This window comes from Lynx rufus, unplaced genomic scaffold (genome assembly GCF_022079265.1).
Source record: "Lynx rufus isolate CCGP_SWC_20201006 ecotype Redwood Valley unplaced genomic scaffold, mLynRuf1.p SCAF_9, whole genome shotgun sequence".
Lineage (NCBI taxonomy): Eukaryota > Metazoa > Chordata > Mammalia > Carnivora > Felidae > Lynx > Lynx rufus.
In genome coordinates this window covers 10203994-10224778 of record NW_025814897.1, presented here as the reverse complement: position 1 = coordinate 10224778, position 20785 = coordinate 10203994, and the positions used below count along the sequence as shown (strand labels likewise).

At 40.1% G+C, this 20785-nt stretch overlaps 4 protein-coding genes and 1 pseudogene across 7 annotated transcripts in view; 2 read left to right on the top strand and 3 right to left on the bottom strand.

Moving 5' to 3' along the window:
* Positions 1–62: 62 nt before the first annotated feature.
* On the top strand, positions 63–1949 carry TIMM8B (translocase of inner mitochondrial membrane 8 homolog B). The gene is made up of 2 exons (XM_047070536.1): positions 63–180; positions 1551–1949. The coding sequence occupies exons 1-2, from the start codon at positions 97–99 to the stop codon at positions 1716–1718; spliced, it is 252 nt and encodes an 83-aa protein (XP_046926492.1). The 5' UTR covers positions 63–96; the 3' UTR covers positions 1719–1949.
* A 203-nt stretch (positions 1950–2152) lies between these two features.
* Positions 2153–11267, bottom strand: NKAPD1 (NKAP domain containing 1). Of its 4 annotated transcripts, XM_047070532.1 has the most exons (7): positions 11152–11262; positions 10594–10991; positions 9891–9967; positions 8803–8903; positions 7089–7238; positions 5511–5564; positions 2153–4568 (listed from the first exon to the last, which is right to left on the bottom strand). In XM_047070532.1, exons 3-7 carry the CDS (start codon positions 9957–9959, stop codon positions 4061–4063), a joined length of 882 nt encoding a protein of 293 aa, XP_046926488.1. In that variant the 5' UTR covers positions 9960–9967; positions 10594–10991; positions 11152–11262; the 3' UTR covers positions 2153–4060. The 4 variants fall into 4 exon arrangements, with proteins under 4 accessions (XP_046926488.1, XP_046926490.1, XP_046926487.1 ...); XM_047070534.1 differs by having other exon boundaries at positions 2153–4565; positions 10594–11267; XM_047070531.1 differs by having other exon boundaries at positions 10594–11264.
* A 1021-nt stretch (positions 11268–12288) lies between these two features.
* On the top strand, positions 12289–16278 carry PIH1D2 (PIH1 domain containing 2). Its single transcript, XM_047071606.1, has 5 exons — positions 12289–12517; positions 13630–13753; positions 14119–14364; positions 14704–14963; positions 15964–16278. The coding sequence occupies exons 1-5, from the start codon at positions 12341–12343 to the stop codon at positions 16096–16098; spliced, it is 942 nt and encodes a 313-aa protein (XP_046927562.1). The 5' UTR covers positions 12289–12340; the 3' UTR covers positions 16099–16278.
* On the bottom strand, positions 13025–13493 carry LOC124505614 (60S ribosomal protein L23a-like; annotated as a pseudogene).
* Positions 16279–18752: 2474 nt separating the features above from the next.
* The window catches only part of DLAT (dihydrolipoamide S-acetyltransferase), a 29531-nt gene continuing 27498 nt past the window's right edge, over positions 18753–20785 (bottom strand). Inside the window, exons 13-14 of the mRNA XM_047071605.1 lie at positions 20595–20731; positions 18753–20027 (exon numbers count right to left, since the gene is read on the bottom strand). Of these exons, the coding sequence (XP_046927561.1) occupies positions 19898–20027; positions 20595–20731 (267 nt within the window). The 3' untranslated portion in view covers positions 18753–19897. The remainder of the gene's footprint in view (positions 20028–20594; positions 20732–20785) is intronic.

Genomic DNA, 20785 nt, shown 5'->3' with positions numbered 1-20785 from the left:
GGAAAATGCCTGGTGAACCGGAAGTCGGGAGCTGGCGCGCGTCCGCCGCGCATGAGCACACACGCTCGTAAGAAGGCCGGGAGTTCGAGGTGGACGATGGCGGAGCTGGGTGAGGCGGACGAAGCGGAGTTGCAGCGCCTGGTGGCAGCCGAACAGCAGAAAGCGCAGTTCACCGCACAGGTGCGAGGACAAAGACCGCGGTGGAGAGAAAGGAGGCTGAGGCTCAGGTTGACTTTTCAGGCCCTTTACTCAGCCCGCGAAGTGACTGCCTCTAGAAAAAAACTAGCAGAGCTCTGCCACCTCGCTACGGGGAGGCTGCCCAATGCTCGTTCTTGCTGCGCCCGGTTCTTCTCGGAAAAGAAATGAGCATGGCCCTCCAGGCCCTTGTGACCAGTAGTGCTCGGGTGCCTGTTCGGCAAACCCGGCGTGGGTGAAAGAGAAAGTGTAAAGCAGAGGAGAAAGGTTCGGGCGACGCCAAGGTCACCGGAAACTAGTTTGGCGGCGAGCTCTCTGGGCTTGGCATTCGGAAGGTCTGGGTTCTGATCCTGCCTCTGCCCCTTACAGGCCACGTACCTCTAGGCAAGACACCCACCCATATGGGTCCTGGTTTTGCAGTCGCCTGCTGCCTCACTGGATTGTAGAGACCATATGCGATAACGTATTTGAAAACGACAAAGTAGTAGAACATTAATGGAGAAAGGTGGACTCTGAAGTAGTCAGTGTGGACTGTAGTTTAGAACAAGTGTTTTGGAGCCCTTTCGCCACCGTTGAAACCCGGCCTGGTCGCTTACTAGCAGCAGGACCACTCCCAGTATGGCTTATTGCTTAACCACGTCTCAGACTGAGAGGACAGTCACACTTTAGGACCGCAGACAGTATTGACTGAGTACTCAGCATCCCAAAAAGGACGCCCTCAGTAAATGGTTAAAGAACTGCTCTGTAAGGGATAGATTTGGAGTGAGATGAATGCAGTGGTTTGGGGGACATTCATTGGTACCATACCTTTCCAGCTTACACTGGAGCTAATTGGGAAGATAAAAGATACTCACCCTGCCTGAAAATTTACAGTCTGATTAAGGACTTAACACAGTTGTAAAAAATAGACCGTGGCCTTTAAGGAGGTAAAAATTTGAACTGTGTTGAAGAATGGGAAAAATCTTTAGGGAGGTCATTCCAGGAATATTAAGGGTCGAGTATGCTATGCATGTACTTCATGGAAGCACAACAGGTTAGTGGTGAAATAAGGGAGTGCCCTGAGTGGCTGAGAGGAACTGATGCATTAAGCAAACACAGGGGTGACGTGATGGAAAGTAATTTTTAATCACTAAAGAGAAAAACAGTAATGGAGAGAATAAAGGATTATTGCAACGTAAGGACAAGGATCTGGGCCATACTGGTGACAAGTTATGAAGTGAGGAAAGAGGGGAGCCCATGGTTTGTTGATTGAATGATTCCATCAGGTGATAGAAAATGAGAAGAATGGGAAGGAAATAAAGTTGGCAGAGTTAGACCTATATGCAGACATCAGTGGTTATTTTCTTTCTTCTTAGGTGCATCACTTCATGGAGCTATGCTGGGATAAATGTGTGGAGAAGCCAGGGAATCGCCTAGACTCTCGCACTGAAAACTGCCTCTCTAGCTGTGTGGACCGCTTCATTGACACTACTCTTGCTATCACCAGTCGCTTTGCCCAGATTGTACAGAAAGGAGGGCAATAGGCCATCCCTTGGGAGAATGACAGAAGAAACAAAGGACTTGTTAGAGCAGATTGATGGGCCACTGGGGGAAGGTCGGCAGCCCATTGTCAGGTGAACTTGAGGCTGTTACCAAGCCTGTTGGTGCTTAAAAAGTCACAGATCAAATGTTCAAAAAAGTGAAATTTATTTATTTGGAATTCAGAAATTCCATGTTGTATCACAACAGTTGCTCAATAAATGTGAATTCTCCAACTCTTTTTTTTTAACCCCATTTTAGGATTTAATATAGAGATCTCTGATGGGCAGGAACACTAGAAACAAGTGTGTTCCAAGACCAGTAGTGCAAATGAGATCTTGGGTTTTGAAGGGCCATCCTAAACCACTAATTAAGGGGGCTAGAAGAACCATCAAAACCTTAGCCTAAGGTATAGAAGAGAAATTGGGGTTGAGAAGGGTGAAGAACAGAAAACAGCTTTATTGCTTATACATGACCAAGAAAAGGTAAACATGGCAAAAAAAAAAAAAAAAAACAAAAAAAAACAAAACAGGCAAGATGTGTATTCTTGGGATAGAAATAGGCCTGCTAGTATGGGAGAAAGGGAAGGTCAAGCCCAAAACAGAACCAACTTCCTGGAGATGCCTTGTTCCACTGGCCCATCTTCCTGAGTCTGTGCTAAAATCAATACTTTTACAGCACAGAAACAATGCTTCAAAAAAATACATGAAGACTCCTTCCAACAAAGATTTCACTTACTTCAAGAACAAAACAATTGCTTTAGGTTAAGAGGTAGTAATTACAGACGTCCTGCCCTCCCACCCGTGGGCCCCCACTAATCCCAAAGGTAAAAATATACGCCATGGAACAATGACAGTTGAGTACCAAAGTATTAATATTTCAAGTAAATATCCTCAAAGGTAGCACCTGCTTATAATCAAGGGATGAGAACCTCTAGCCAACCATGTATTTTGTGACTAAGCACTTTATTAGAAATCTGTTCTGGAAAGAACAAATTTAGTAGTTAGAACCACAAAGTATTACCACCTCATGGAATGTTGTTATAGTTCTATTCTATTGCTGGTGTCTTACACTGTCATGCTACCATGAAGTATTTCTGTATTCTACATGGGGAAGGTAAGGCCAGGAAGGTTAACTTACCTGTTCAGACCTCATAACTAGTTAGTGGCAGAAACAAGACCAAAAGTCTGGGTTTTCAAGTTTTCTACTCAGCCGATGAAGTGACAACCAGGAAAAACAATGTCACTTGACATTCCGTGATAATGAAAAAACTCACCTGTGTTCTACCAGCTTTTTTTCAGTGATATTTTGTTTAAGAATTAACAGTAGGGATCACAGTATAGAGCAAAGGGAAATAATACGGTCTCTGCTTGGTGCTTTAATCAGAAGGCTGACTGGGAAGAAGTGGGTGCATCCCTGAGAAGCCTGTTTCATTTTGGAACTGATTCAACATAACTTCAGGGAAAATCTAAAGTTCATTAATAGATTTAGAAATGAACAAGGAAGATAACATTTAAATGGCAGTTGCAACCCTGAATCCTGTTCAGAGCACCATTAAACAGCATGACCAATTCCTAACTTTATCCCATTTGGTTGAGGATTAAGACAACCGAAGAAAGAATTTTGAACACAAGGCCATTTAGGCAATAGACAACAAAGGAAGTAGAAAACCATTTACTATCCAATTACCATGTTTAGGGGTATACTGAGTGTAGCCACAGACCCTGTCCAGCAGAGAAATTTGACCAAAAAACCCTAGTCTCATAACAGCGGTCTATGGATGTTATGAAGGAAAAATATCTTGTTCTTATACATTTTTTCTCATTAAATAAACTGGACCATATCTAAGGGGCCAAATACAGAAAGATCAAAGCACCAAAGCTGAAGACACAAAAAGTTAAGTCCTGGCACCTGCTATATAAAGATAGCAACACGATGTTCCCTTACAGCATTCTACACAGCACCGGTTCCAATCCACCTCTCGATCCCAACCCTTGCCCTTCCCCAGATTCAACATTCCAACTGGTGTACCCAGGTCATTATTGGGTTCAGCTTTCTGGGTCCTTTAATTTGCTGTATATGCACTCTACCCTAAATGTGATTAATTGCAAAAAATAATCTCTTCGAGAAAACTTCATAACAAAATACCAGATTCCCTATTAACAGTAAGAGGATCAAGTTTAACAGGCCAAAACAAGACAAGTCTGTCAGAACATATATAGATGGCACAGGACAGCTCTGACCTCAGGGCCCCTGTGCTGGGCAATAGAGTCACTGGCAAAACCCCAAGGTGACAGAGCTGCAAGTAACCAGTCAGATGGGCAAATGAAGAATGTTTCTTTCTCATTTAGTCATCCTCTGAACTCTCTGCAGACCTTTCATCTGTAGCCACTTTCCAATTTGTGCGTTTGTTTGTCCTCTCCTGTATTTCATTGTTAACTACAGGGATATGGACTTTTTTCTCTCTCTTTTTCCTTTTGGTTTTCTTGGTGTCTCTTTCCTCGCCTTCCTCAGAACTGCTGGATGCGGAATCATCGGACTGGGAAGTATCACTTTCTGCATCCAAGAATAAAGCAGGTTTCTTGAGCGACTTTTTCCTGGATTTTTTCTTGCGCTTATGTGGCTGTTTCCTTTTCCCGGTACTAGAAGCCCCCGTTTCTTCTGAAAACTCGCTTGAGGAATCTGCTGTTACATCTGTGGCTTCCTTTTTGCTTTTCTTCTGTTTTTTGTGTGACTTTTTTTTCTGCTTTTTTTTGTGGGATTTCTTTGACTTCTTGTGTTTGTGAGACTCGTGGGTAGATGATTTTACTTGGGGAGATGTTTTTTTTCCATTGGTAATATCTTGCTGGTCACTACTAATAAAAAAGAGAAATTGCTTTACTATAGGAAATAAAAAGTCTATTAGTATTTTAGTATTCTACACTCTAGATAGAAAGTTGGGGTTAACATCTGAATTTTATTTTATTTTTTATTTTTTTATTTTTTTTATTATTATTTTTTTCAACATTTATTTATTTTTGGGACAGAGAGAGACAGAGCATGAACGGGGGAGGGTCAGAGAGAGAGGGAGACACAGAATCGGAAACAGGCTCCAGGCTCTGAGCCATCAGCCCAGAGCCCGACGCCGGGCTCGAACTCCCGGACCGCGAGATCGTGACCTAGCTGAAGTCGGACGCTTAACCGACTGTGCCACCCAGGCGCCCCAACATCTGAATTTTAAATAAGAGCTTTGACATAGGGTTACTATGAGACTATCACTCTTTTTGTTTCCTCATTTTGTTTTCTTAAAGATAAATTCTCATCTGTCACCTTGAGTTACTGTATGGAATACTATGTTGAAGAACCTAAATGCTATGTATATGCAGAACATCAATCAGGAAACGGCAAAATACCAAGTATCTCCAAACTAAATTGCCTATTATTTTCTGGTTACATTTTTAATGGCAAATGTTATCTCCTTTATAAAATTAGGAACCCACGGCACCTGGGTGGCTCAGATGGTTAAGTATCCGACTTGGTTCAGGTCATGATCTCACGGTCCGTGAGTTTAAGCCCCGAGTCGGGCTCTGTGCGGACAGCTCAGAACCTGGAGCCTGCTTCAGATTCTGTGTCTCCCTCTCTCTCTACCCTTCCCCTGCTAATGCTCTGTCTCTCTGTCTCAAAAATAAATAAAAAACATTTTTAAAATAAATAAATAAAATTAGGAGCCCAATTTATAGTTCAGATTTGGAATAGTATTACTTGGTATTGGTTCACTTGGTTTCTAACTTTTTTTTCAGTAAGCCTATTTGCCTTACCTGTCTGTTTCAAATTCTTCAGGGTATAACTCTTTGTAACCGCTGTGACCCCATCTGTAAGATGACACAGATATTATATGTATTATTAAGGCAATACATACATTTCTTTAAGTTAAAAAAAAAATTAGACAGACTTACGAGTGCATGCATACACAGACAGGCATACAGAACAAAGAAAACACCATAGAGCCAACCCCATCTTCAAGCTCAGTAACTTAACTGGCTACATTTTCTGTACTGCACACTATCATTTTAGACACAAAGGATTCTTTTGTCCATTTGTAAGAGAACTTGCCATTCTCAAGAACTCTTTTACTCTGCTCTTTAGCTGTGAAATACTTCTCCAAAAACAACTCTTAACATAATGCGGTCTATATTGGGACAATTGTTTTTTACAGAGCAATTTTACTAAGATGTAATTCCTATACCATAAAATTCACTCTTTTGAAGTGTCCAATTCAGTGGCTTTTAGTATATTCAGAGTTGTGCAACCATCACCACTATCTAATTTCAGAACACTCTCATCACCCAAAAAGGAACTCCATCCTCTAGCACTAACTCTCCATTCCTCCCTCTCCTGTAGCCCATGGCAACCACGAATCTACTTTCTGTCTCTATGGATTTGCTGATTCTGGACATACCATATAAATAGAATCATGTAATAAGTGGCCTTTTGTGTCTGGTTTTTTCCACCTGTTTCCAAGCTTCATCCATGTTACAGTATATCAGTACTTTATTCCTTTCACCGTCAAAGAACATCACATTAGTCCCCCTTATCTTCAGTTTTGCTTTCTGGAAGCAGATCGCCCTCCTTCTGTCATATTGTCAGAGGTCAGCAGCAGCCTAACGCTACATCAAAATGCCTACATCTTTCCCCTCACTTCATCTCATCACATAGGCATTTTATCATCTCACATCATCACAAGAAGAATGATGAATACAGTATTAATAAAATATTTGACAGACCACATTCACATAAATTTTATTACAGTATATTGTTACAATTGTTCTATTTTTAGTTATTGTAAAGCTCTTACTGTCTCCAATTTAGAAATTAAACTTCATCAGGGGCACGTAGGTGGCTCAGTCGGTTAAGCATCCGACTTCAGCTCAGGTCATGATCTCATGGTGTGTAAGTTTGAGCCTGGGGTCGGGCTCTCTGCTGTCAGCACAGAGCCCATTTCAGATCCTCTGCCCTGCCTCTCTGCCCCTCCCCTGCTCGTGCTCACTCTCTCTCTCAAAAATAAATATTTAAAAACTAGAAAAAGAAATTAACTTTATCATGAGTATGTATGTATAGGAAAAAACATAGTATGTATAGGGTTCAGTACTACTGACGGTTTTAGGCAACCACTGGGGGTCTCAGAACATATCCTTATGGATAAGGGTGGGGACTACTGTACCACATTTTGTTTATCCCTTCATCAGTTGACAGACATTTGGGTTTCTACTTTGGGGCCATTATGATAATTATGCTATGAACATTTGTGTGCAAGTTTTTGTAGGGATAATTAATTTTTAAAAGTATATACTCTCAAGTCAGATATCATTAATGATCACAAGAATTTAGTTACAAACCTGTCTGGCATATTAGCTTCATAATCATATAACTTCTTATTCCAGGATTTAGCCTTAAGAAAGTCATCTTCCAGTGCCCCAGAAATTTCAGTCTTTGGCCTCCAATAGTCTCTTTGACTTTCTTCATCAAAACCATCACTACGCATCCGGCTATAAGGAAAACAGAAGAACTTTTATATTTGGAAGCAATCTGCAAGGTTCCTTTATGGAATGTCATACACAAAACCCACTGAACAAGCTAAGGGGAAAACAACCACCTGATAATTAGTATTAAAAAAAAAAATGTAAAAAGTCATGATCTGTTCTACTGTCTAAGTCTGTACACTTATCCAGGGAAAATCTGACCATTACTACCCATCCTATTGCAGAATGCAGACAAAAATGACTTATGGACTATGGCACGCTGTAGCTCGCTCACTGATTCTCAAGTAGGAGGGCATGCAAAGAAGGATGCTGAGAATAATCACAGCTGGTGACAATTTCCAACTACTCTGGAGATTTCAGAATCTCCAGGGAAGGTTTTCCCTTCCTCGAAAACCAGCAACCTTCTGCACTGAGGTCGTAGTAACAGTAGGAACAAGGCCTAACCCATGAGGATGCTGGGGTAGAAAACCAGTTGAGAACCATTGACACAGCCTGTGCTTACAAGGTCCACTAACAAGTCACTCTGCAAGCTAACTAATTATCAAAAATGTTTAAGGGCCGCCTATATGCTAGGCACAGTTCTAGCTGCTAGGAATGTAATAGCAAATGAGACAATCAGAATCCTGCCCCTAAAGAGATTATGATTTAAAGATTTATTAGACCATGACAGGTATTAATAATTCACTCTAAAAATAGTATTTTGTTCCTGGAAATGCCTCTTGGAATTGAACAAGCAATACAAGACAAACCATCATCTGCACTAACTTCTAAATTCTCAAAGGACCATCTTTAGAAAGGAAACATTTTATCTGCAAATATCTGCAAAGATATTTATTTTTATATTGAGACCATGCCTTCTTTACCTTGGAGACCCCAAATACTTTCTTGTTTAAAGTCCTTCACATACAGCCAATCCTGAGTTGTATGTACTCCAAAGCCTGAGTACTCCGCAGACACACTCACTCTCCTTAAATATCTCATATATTGTTTCCCTGGGTGGCTTTAGAAATTAGCATTATTAGTATAGTCATTTTTCATATACACAGCTCTACACTAACACGCATATGAAGCCCAAGAGATGTTCCCAATACTCAGACATTCCTATACCTCCATAGATAAGACAACTAAGCCTGTATTATCCTTTATACTCAACACTGCAACTATTTAGAAGGTAATGTGAAAGGCTGTGTGACTTGGTGAACACAAGGAGCTGGGGTAAAGAAAAGGCTCACAGAGATTCTAAGACTAACAGAGGAAAGGAGTGAATGATAGCTTAAGTGACTGTAAGTTACCAACAGTAAATCTTAAAAGCCACCAAGCAAGGTCAGAATACACAAAATCCTTAACTTTTAAAGTTGTTCAAGGTAGAATTTTGGAATTCAGTACCAAGAATTAAGCCATATGTATCATAGCCACTATCTTTATGTGTGGGTCTAGATTTATGAAAGAAGGCTTAAAGATTCACAGAACTGAACTCATCTATCTTTAGCATACTAAAATGCTTTTAAGTGAAAGTTAATGGTTCTAAAGAAGATCAGAATTATTTTGGTTCTTAGAGCTGCAATTTCACCTTGAACTACTGGGTAACATTTTCCTTTTGGTTCCCCGGTAGGCATCTTCCATCTGTTTCTCCAGTTCTCTTATTTTCCACATATCTGATTCCTCCTGAATCTACATTTTTTTTAAAGAAAAGAAATACAAATAAATAACTAAAAATAACATTTTACATCAAAGAAAAGTAACTGACAAAACACTCTGCACTAATTATTGCATTACAGATTGGGTTATAACCAGGAACCTGGGAAACAAATTCAGGATTTCTAGAGTGGTTAAATAATCCGACCCAGTGAATCTCAAATGTTCTGCAGCCACACGAGAACTTTTTAACCCTGCACAGACACACCTATCACCTTACTAATTTTGCAATTATGCCGCAATTATCAAATGATAATCCTTTCTGTTTCAATTAGTCACCAAGTTCTTGGGATTCTATCTCCTAAATTCCTCTTCATCCCTACAGTCACTGTTTTCATGCGAACGGCTCATCATCTCTCACCTGTAGCACTGCAATTGCCTAACTGGTGTCTCTATTGTTTCACTCCATCTGATCTATCCCCTACCCAGCTAACTAATCATCTAAGATACAAATACAAATTAAAGACTTTGATGGTTTCATTATAATTTAGAGGAAAAAGCGTCACAAGCCAACTCTAACTTACCACTCAAGCTTTATCTTCCGTCACTACCCCATGGCCCCGCCCCCCCCACTCCCTACTTTCTGAATGCACAGTTTATTGCCAAGCCCCAAGTGCTTCATGCTCCTTTTTGTTGCCATGTGAGTACATGATGTTCCTTCTGTATGGAATGATCTTTTACACATGGTAAAGTTTAACCTGTTAAACGAGAACTAATTCAAATATCATCAGCAGCTCAAATACCACCCATTCTATGAAGCCTTTCCTTATTTCCCAAGGCAGATTTCATTATTCATTCCTCAGTGCACTGAAGCACTTTGTGTATGTCTCTATTACAGTACTTATCAAACTGATTATAATTACCGATTTTATTCACCTTTGTATCTCCAAACTGTCAAAATAATGCTTGGCACACTGTATGCCTTCAATAAATGTTGAGGAATAACCAGATTGTACCTCTTACCTTATTGTGAGCATCTGTATGCCGGATGACATTCCTCAGGAGGACTTTCCCCAATGGAACCCGGGACATTCTTCAATCTGAAATTAATCAAGACATAACACTTAATAAAAATAATTTCCTTTATTACCTTCTCTTTTATTACAATATTATAAGGAAGCACGAGGTAAAGAAAAGATCACTGAACAAGAAGTCAGAAGTCCTAAGGGGTAGTTTTCCCTTTACATTAAAAGAAGAAAAATGTCTGACCACACTAATATGAAGATGAATGTAACTGAGATAAATGTACGTCGAAGTTCTTTTAAACTGCACAAAGTTATGTGCTTTCAAGAGCACCATTTTATTTAATCTTCAACACAATCCTATGTTTTATATGAGGCAAGCATCTTCATTCTTATTTTGTAGGTGAAATTCCCTTAAGCCATAACTTGCCCCAGGCCAGATTGCCCAAGGCAAACCAGGTGCAGATTAGAAATCAACTGTGGAATCCCAAAATCAGTTCGTCATGAAGCAAATATCTAGATTTGAGACTATCAGGGACCAGCAAATGTCAACATTTGACATCAAATGCAGAGAGGCCCTAAATTTCTCCACTCAGGAGAATTTTACTTTCTAATTTGTACAGAAGCCTCCAACATACAGATGACAAGGGTATCCAGTGCGTAGCTAGCAGCGGTTTTGTGCAACCACCCCACCGCTCACTCACCCCTCGATCCTGAGGAAATCAGGCATCTTGCTAGTGTGAGACGAAGAACCACTCCATTACAAGATCTCCTCCGACCCAGGAAGCCAAGGAGTCAGGGCTCAAAGGCAGCTCTGCAGCTTCACCCGAGTCCTTCGTGAAAACGCAGCCTTCCCACCGGTTATTCTGCCCTCACCCGCGGCCCAGGCCACCGCTGCCTTGCCCCCAGCCCAGACCGACAGGAAGATCTCTTTCCGGACTGAGGCCGGAGTCTGCGCCGGCGCGGAATCCGGAGGGCCGGGTTGACGGGGCATTCCCCGCTCACGTTCCTCTGGGACGGACCCGGGGGTTGGGCTTCGCTCTCCCGAAAGGATGGGGAGGCTCTGGACGGGTACAATCCTCGACTGGGCCCCAAGAAATACCTAGAGTGCCCGAAGGGGGGGTTGAAGCTTCCAAGGGGAAGTCAGAGAAAATACCCCCATCTCTGTCACCGGGATCCCTGCCCCCCAGCGGCCACGGAGCTCCCGGTAACCTTCCCTCCAAACGCCCTCCCCATACAGACACACACAAACACACCCATACCGTGCGCCGCAGCCTCGCGTGGCGGGGATTTGGGGAGGGGGGAGGGGGAGGTCTGGGAGACAAGGGAGCGGACTTCCGTTCCAGGCCGGAAGTCGTGCTCCTGAGAAACTCTTCCCACCAACAGGAGACGCGGAGACTCCCACAAGGAGAGTTTCCAGGATCCTCTGGAGATCGAAAGGTGCGGAAGGGAGGCGGGCGCCTTCCTGGAAAAGAAGTGGGTCGGGCTCAGCTGAAAAGCAAGGAGGAGATTCCGGAACTAGATGTAAAAGTCCTTTCTGCCTGGAGCTTTCCGGACCCAATTAGATGTTGGACCCGGTCTGGTTACCCTGGTAACAGGTGTCGCTGTTTGTCAAGGAACCGAGAGAGGAGGTGGGTTCGCCGACCTCTGGAGTGATTGTCCTTTAGTTAAGCTTCCCATTTAGTATAACCCTACTAAAAAAAGAAAAAAAAATAGTTTAACCCTACTATAGTATTCGGAGAACCCAAACCTCCTCTTTGCCTCATTCTGTGGCTGCTGTGGGACGCCTCTCCAGTGGGGGAGAAGGGCAAGGGAGGTGATCTCTAGACACAGATGGTGTATTATTACTCTCATACAGTGTTAACGAAGTGTCCCAGTTTCTCCATATTAATTAATTCTCACAATAACCTATGACATAGGTATTACCGTCATTTTGAGGAGAATTAACTGATGTATATAACCTAATTGCTCAGGGTCACACACCTAAGTTAAGTGATAAAGCTAAAATGGGATCTAGGCATTCCGGCTCCAGCTTTGCCTAAGCTGGAGGAAGCTATGAGGATGTCTCCTGTGGCCCTCACCCCACACACACCTCTGGCAGTTTCAGGACTGGATAGGCACCGGTCAGCCAAAACCCAGGTATTGGAACAAGAAAATCACCCGTAATCCAGACTTTCAATGACTACCCTCAGCACTTGAGAGGGTCTAGGCAGAGGTAAGGACTTGATATCTGAGACGACAACCTGAGAACTTTAAGAAGGGGTGCTAGATAATTAGAGAATAAGGAAAAGAAAAGTGGTGCTGATCCACAATTTGTTAGACACAGGTGCTGACTTCACCCAAACAAGACCTGTTCTTCCTTCTCCAAAAGAAGAAATGAATCACTACACAGACCTTTTTCCCCTTAAGTCATATCTTTCCACAGACTTAAGAGGCCTATTCACCTCTATCATGGAGTCTTCCTCAAAGGGTCTGCTCACCCAAGTTACTCAGTTCTGGAACCTCCTAGACGATCTGGCTGAAAGCAACCCTGAGGGCTATGAGAAGTTTATTCAACAGCAGCTGAAAGAAGGGGAACAGCTTTGTGCCGCCCCAGAACCATGGCTCTGTCTACAAACCAGGATCCTGGTATGTAGAGTTGGTTCCCAGGGATGGGAGGTCTTGACTGAAATAATCCTGGAATAATCAGAGAATAACTTACCTTTAGCTATTGCGACTTTAAGAAAACTCGAGGGAAACTACCACTCTAAATGGAGAGTGAAACAGTGTGGAGGATCATGCTGAAGGAGTAAGAATGGGAAGTTCCCACTGGATACATTTTGGAGATCTCACAATAAGCCATTTTCTACTAGAATAAAAAAAAGTAAAATGATTTAACAGAGAATCCTAGAGTTGGAGGTTTTTCACCTAAAGAGAACTTAGTTGGCTGAGAGGTAAGGAAGTGGTGAAATAAGGTCAAATTCACCTGGAATAGCTGCTTGGATCAGTGCCCCCTCCTTCCTCCCAGTTCCTCTGGCAGTGGCAGCTGTATATCGAAGGAAAGTCGGTAGCTTGGAGGAAATCAGGTAACAGTACAATTTCTCAGACACAGTTTTGTTTTATTTTTTTTATGGTGAAAAATTTAGATTTAGCTAGCTGGACTCAGTTTAGATGATCCCAATTTTGTTGGCAGCATCCAAAGCATCATAGTCAGGAGCCAGTCGAACATATGCTTTCTTTTCTCCATCGGGCCTGATCAGAGTGTTGACCTTGGCCACGTCAGTGTCATAGAGCTTCTTCACAGCCTGTTGGATCTGGTGCTTGTTGGCCTTGACATCCCCAACGAACACAAGTGTGTTGTTTTCTGTTTTCTTCATGGCTGGCTCAGTAGTCACGGGGAAAGACTGGTCAAGCTTGTTTCTCCTGGGGGCTCTGTTAACGAGGATATTCGGGTTGCCTTTGGAGACGCGGTGTCTTGAGCCATTGGAATGTAGGTGATGTGCGGATCTCCTTTGTTTTAATGCCCCTGGATGCCTTTCCGTACTGCTTTCTTGGCCTTCAAAGCCTTTACTTTGGCTTCAGCATTGGGAGGGGCAGGGGCTTCCTTCTTCGCCTTAGGTGCCATCTTCGTGAAAGGGCTCAAACACAGTTTTAATACACAGAATGGCTATTTTAGAGCATAAAATTATCTGAGTTACCTTTAGGCTATGATTAAAAAAAACAACTAGGTTTTGAGATATGAAAAATTATTTGCTTTTTAGAAACCAAAGGAAAAAATACTTTTCATCAACCTGTGTCAGTGGAAAAGGATCCCAGCTCCCCAGTCAAACACTCATCCAGTACCTCTAAGTATTGGCAGACCAGAAGATAGGTCTGAGACATCAGGTACATAGAATTATGGGGGATTAAGCATATTTTAACTTTATTGGGAATAAGCATGTACCAGATTTTACTTGGTAAAAGGCAGTATAAGTAAAATATTGTATTTGGTTGTAATGTAGTTAATAACTAATAAGCACTTTTATTTATATAAATATGGTTCAATTTTTCTAATAATAATCCATATAAAATGCCCAGAAATGCCCTAATTGAAAATTTGTGTATATAGCAACTGTGTGATTACCTCTGAAAAATACAGGAATATTTTATATTTTCTAGTTTTATCAGGATTATGGCTTAATAAATTAACTGACAGTACCATTAGTGAAATGAGTTGTCTTCATTTCACACCCTCTGAATTACACACACAGATGTTTATACAGTCATCGATGTGGCCTACAATCCTGATGTTCTCCAGGCAGCAGAAAAGGACCAAGTGAAAAAAGATCAATTAATACAGATGGCCATGAAATGCATTGAGGAAAAACTCCAATTCACTCTCTCACACTCTTACAGCATTACTAACTTTAGAATAAAAGGAAGCATTCAAAGGATGAAACAAAATCTGTTGAGAATGCAAACTGACCCCACAGATTTAAGAGAGAAAATGAAAAAGGGTAAGTTAAGAAATGTAAGTAGAAAATTTAACTGATTTAAAATTGTTTTTGCATCCTGTGTACATTTTGCAAACTAGAAATCTTGATTTTAAAAGAGAAACTTAAGATAGAAAAATAGGAAGATTGGGCATTAGAAATATTAGCATGTCCTTAAAGATTTTTCAGTACTGCAAACTTTTTAACTAAGTTCTTTGGTTTAAGATTCCCAAACTAATTTAGCTTCAGCTTTATCTGTCATTTTGGCTAACACCACACACACTAAAGCTCATAGTATTTTATGTTGTTGATTAATTTTTTTTAATTTCATCTCCCCCCCCCCTGCCTTTTATTTTCCTGAAGAACTAACCCTTGAACAGATAAGTAGTGCTGTGAGCAATCCAGACGACTTCCAACTTTTATTGCCAAAAGATGAAGTTTCAAGCAAAACAAGGTGTCTGATAGAGGAGATTTCCAGTACAGAGAGCCAGGTAGAGATGAAGGAACCAGCCTATGAATTAAAAATTGTGGCTGATCAGAATGAGAAACCTCTAAAAATTGAAATAAAAGTTGAATTACCTGGTATTAATTCCGCATCTCTCTGTGACCTTAGTGTTTCTGAGGTAAGTCGAGTAGGTAATACTATAAATTTGTGTCAGTCAACATTTACTATAATGCACTCTAGTAACAAACTGCACAATCTCAGTGGTTTACAGCAGTTTACTCAGCTTACATGTCACCTAGGCCTCTGCTCCAGGGTCTTGCACATTTCAAGATACAGGTGAAGGGGTAGGTCCCATCTGAGATATGCCATTCTTATGGAAGAGGGAAAATACAAACGGGTAACTCATGCAATGGCTCCTAAAACTTTCTCTCAGACATAGCATATATCACTTTTACTCCACATTCTGTTGGCCAAACTCAGGTCACAAGGCCAAATCCTACATCAATAGGACTAGTAAGAATATTCTCACAGGAATTCAAATGGCAAGGATGTATAATCCTCTAACAAGAGAAATAATTGGTTGAAAATAAAACTTAGTCCTATTTCTCAGTCCTGACGTTTTAGAATTCCTGGGCTCTGTATATTCTCTTTTAATCCTACTTACAAACTGGGAAATTCTTTTCTCAGCTCATCTCTTTTTGTAGTAGCTTATTAAATGTAGCCAGTAAGACTAATGCATGCTACCAACATTCTATTTTCACACTTCTTTACCTAAAGACACAAACCAGGTACACGTTACTTGTCTTTCAAATTATTGTGATAGTTTTACTAAGGCCTTTATCATCACTGTTAAAACCTGGATCACCGTTTTTCCTATCGCTGATAAATTTTCCTTGCTGTTTCCTGGTCAGTCACAAAGTCAATGCCACATAATCTGGGGACAGCAACAGCTGTTTTATGGCACCATAGCAGTGAACTTTTGATGTATTGAGGAGCAATAACAAATAATCCCAAAACCTCAGGGAGCTACAACAGCAACTTTACAGTTTATTGCCAAGTCACATGGCAGTAAATGGGATCCTCATTTTATAGGAAAGGTATGAATAACTGGGAATAATCCCCAGTAACACATATTTTAACCAAGAAATCCTTTCTATTTTCATCTTTGTTATTCTTAGGATGACTTATTGATTGAGGTCCCTGAGAAGTACAGATTATATCTGAATCTTCCAGAGTCTGTGGATACTGAGATGACTACAGCAAAATTTATCAAAGAGAAAGCTACATTAATCATCATAATGCCACTGGTATAAGTCAAGAGCATCATCTCCTTTTGGGTTTTCAGTGCTACAGGCATGTGAAGGATAGGACCTTCATTATGGGTGAAGAGGTAGTGGTTTATCTTCAATACTGGTTTCATGTTTCCTAAGAGTTCTTTTGGATGAAATGAGATTTTCTCATCATGTTTATACTTTTTAACTCCCCTCACACTTGGCTAGAAGCAGAAACTATTAAAACAGTATTGCTATACTTGTTTTGAAGCTATTTCTAATGGTCTTAAAAGTAACAAACTTGTCATTTAGGAAAATCCTGTTTCCAAGTAAATTGTGAGAATTCCTGGTTTACTGGTTGAAATTCTGGTCTACTTGTTTTTCTGGTCTCTAGTAAATGTTTGCATCAGGAAGAAATCCCAGACTATGTAAATTTTTTATTACCAAGAACTGAAGCAGTTCCTCCAGCTATAAAGATACAGGGCCAATGTAAAAATATGCAAACCTATGCTTCTGTGAACCTCTGTACTTCTATAAAATAGCCCTGATGGTAGGAGTGCAAGCTACTCAGACCTTTTAACATCAAAAGGACTTGTCTTGGATACAGTGATGCAGTAACAGTAGCTGGGTGTTACTGCACCTAAGACGCAAAATAATCTAACCTTAAGAAAAAGGAGCTGACTTCGGGACATGTGCCTTTCTCCTAAGAAGATAATTTTAAACGGCACCTAGGTGGCTCAGCCAGTTAAGCATCCGACTGGATTTCGGCTCAGGTCATGATCTCTCGGTTCAGGAGATCTGCACTGATAATGCAGAGCCTGCTTGGGATTCTCTTTCTCCCTCTCTCTGCCCCTTTGTCCCCAAATAAACATAAAAAATGATTTTAAGACAGAAGTGATGTATTTCTCAACTTCCATGCATCTAAGTTGTCATATGGTTGTTCAACACAAAGATACCAACTTTCCAATTTATAGCCCAACAATGTTCACATCAAACTTTAAACATCCTTGATCATCTTGTATAAATACATCTTCCTTGTTAAGTTTCTAGTTCAACATAAGGTCTTTAAAGTCCTGGTTAATTTTAAAGCTTTTTATTTATTTTTAAGTATTTTTCTTAGTAATCTCTACACCCAACGTGGGGCTTGAACTCACAAGAACAAGAGTCACATGCTCTTCTGACTGAACCAGCCAGGCGCCTCTAAAGCTTTTTAACTTTACACACTAATAAAGTGTCAGGGCACCTGGGTGGCTCAGTAGGTTAAGTGTCCACCTCTTGGTTTTGGCTCAGTTCATAAGCTCAGTTTGTGTGTTCAAGCCCCATATGGGGCTCTGTGCTGACAGTGCAGAGCCTGCTTGGAAGTCTCTCTCTGTCCCCTCTGTTTCTGCCCCTCCCCTGCTCGCTCTCAAAAATAAATTTAATAATAAAAACACGAATATAGTATATGTAATATAAACAGTTGATACCGTGATATTTAAAAACAAATATAATTCTCCTAAACCTGGTTGGATTTGAATTCTCCCAGCAATAGGATAATTTACTGTCTGAAAATTTTCTAGAGCTGTATAATATAATGTCCTAAAGTTAACACACCTAGTATATTTCCATCCTTCAAAAAAAGTTGGAATGCTTCCCACCTTACCTTTCCATATCATCTCTCCGGCTGGTTAACTTTTTTTTCAGACCAGGCCTAGGGTTCCTGTAACTTCACTCACAAACCTCAGGATCGGTGTCAACTATCTAACAGGGCCAGACTATGCTTTCACCTTGCTATGTGCTGCACCCCACCACGAGGTGCTTTAGAACTCCTTGAGCTTGAAGTGTTAGATTATATTCTGCTAAACTCAGTCCTTTATTTTACCAATACTGTATGCTTAAAATGTGTTGCTATTAAGAGTGTACACATACATAGCTATCCCTGGCCTTAATCATTTAATGTGAAAAATAATTACCAACAGATCAAAAATTAGACAAGACGCATTGAAAACATATAGTTTAATTTTTAAATAATTTCAACCAAAACTTTTAACTTTTTTTCTTTCAATTCTGGTAAGAGAAATAGACTGAGTCCAGATTTAGGTTATAGCTCAGATTAATTTTTAACTCAGTAATTCTTATGAGAAGACAACCTTTTATTTTTCTTTCAAGGGAACAATAGAGCCATAAACATTTGCCAAGAATGAATTATCTTTGAAGTTTCATGTATTTGAACCAGATGTGCCTCATACTGATGGTCCCTTGTGATAAACTTGTTCCTTCTGCAAAATCTTCAATTCAAGCTAACATTACTAATTACTGAAAAATCAGATTAATGAATTGTTTTCATAATAATACAGCAAGGGAAATATTTCTGGAATATATGCAGTGTTACTTGTGCACCATGTAACCAAGAACATTTAGAAATAAATTCAACACCAAAAGACCTAAATTTCGGGGATTGTTCCACATATACACAAGAGAACACTGATCAGATTGATTTTAAATTATCATAAACAATTCTAAATATTTATTAAAACACATCAATTCAATAGAAAGTCTGGAATTGTGATAATGTTCCCAGTTCATTTTTATTATCCTGAATATCACCTCCTACTCTTCCCCCCCACAAGAAGAAAGGCAAATCATAACAAAATGGAAAAAAAAAAAGTCTAGGCTGATCGGGTAGCAAGCAACCTAAACAATTTTTTTTTTTTCTCTCCAATAGGATTTTAGGACTTTCATATTGTACATGAGACAACACTGGGTGGAAAAACACAGAACACTTTTTTTTGTACACACTGAACATTTCTTACTTTATCCAAGTAGAAGTGACCACTTGGCTTCTAACCTTTCAGCACTCCCAACTGCTTACCAGTGTATCTCTTCCCTCTTCTTTTCAGACAGGTCTTGGTGATAAATGGACTTTGGCACACATCTCACCAGAAACCATATTTTACATATGTACACTATTCCATAGTTACTTGATATAATTTTCCAATATTATTTGAGTAACAGATTCTGGCAATTAAGTTCATTTGTCAGTAACCACCAGTTAATCATGGAGGAAGAATTCTACTCTCACAACTTCTCTCTGTTAAATTCTATAAGCATATTCTTTTATTTGGAGTTAATTGTAAATTCTGCTCTCAGAATTACACATGTAAGTTGTTTAAATAAATACCCACACAAATTCTCATTTATACCAAGTAGCTGGTTTATATTTATATCTTCCATCTTAAGAGGTGAAAACAACCATTTTGGAATTCATAGAAAAATAAACAAAGAACACTCAGTTGCAGAAGTGTAAGAAAATGTTAACTTTTAAAATGTCACTTATTTTCCTTAAAGTTCTCTACCCTTCCCATCCACGATAAACCAAGATCATGTAACAGGGTTAAATTCCAAAATCAATCTTTAATTCAAACCCTTTCTCTAAGAGAAAGGACTTCTCTCTTTCCTTGACTTCTCTTTCCCTCAAATGAAGCAAAACATGAGGCAATTAAATTTCAAAACCTCAAGGTTTCATCCAGATTACTTTTATGTATCTGTTTCAGTAGGGAACCACAATTCTACCTCTGCATTTCCCAATGGAAGTACTTCTCACCAAAGGGCTAGGCCACATGTTCTCTTGACTAGGAATACACAGCTCAAAATCTGGTGTTTATTGAATGTGTACAATATGTAGGTGTAATTGGCATTTTAAAAAAATTCAGTAATGCCCATTACAAATAACTTATCTGGACAGACTCAAAAATAACTGGTTAACTTCAAAATAAAAAGAACCACTTGCATAATAACATATTTGTATCTTGATAAGAATGAACCACTGTGACCTGGGAGAGTCTAGAAATTCTTGGGTTAATTATAACAACATGGTGATAGGTTTTTCAAGGTACTTTCTAAACTCAGCAAGCCACTGGGCTCCAACTGCTCCATCCACAACCCGATGGTCACAACTGAGTGTAACAGACATCATGCTAGCCACATCAAATCTAGAAAAAGATAAAAACATTATTAGGTATTCTGAAAGCAATTGCTAATTTTTAGCCAGTAACCAGCCCAAATGCCAACTCCTACCCTGTGATTCCAACCAGATACTATTATTTTACACTTACTCGTTATGTACTATACACCTCTAGCTCAACCTCCAGTTTGACAGACCAAACAGTCATCTGGAGCATGGGTTGGCAAACTACAGCTCACAGACCAAATCCCGCCAAATGCATTTACGTAGTGCCTCTGTCTGCTTTCACACTACCACGTCAGAGTATTTGCAACAGAGACCATATGACTCAGAAAACCTAAAAGATTTACAACCCGGCTCCACAAAAACGTATGCTGATCCCTGACCTGTGATAACTCAGCCTTCCCATCTCATATAGGATTAACTGCATTTAGTAAAAGAAGAATTGCTGCTCTGAGAAACTTCATTCTAGACTTGTATCTGACTCCACCTGAAGCTCCAACAGGCTATGCCAATAATTATAAAACTGAGACTCAAAAACAGGTATAATGGAATGAAAATGAGCTTACAACTCCCTCTTTATTTTGGTACTTACCCTTTTTCATTATCTGCTGGAACCAGTCTATCCTCTGAAGCACCAATCGCCAAAATACATGCTTGAGGTGGGTTAATAATAGCAGAGAAGTTCTTAATTCCAAACATCCCTAAATTAGATATTGTAAAAGTACCACCCTAGAAGAAAAGAGATTAAAAACAGATCATGTTAATTGCTTCTCAACATAAAAA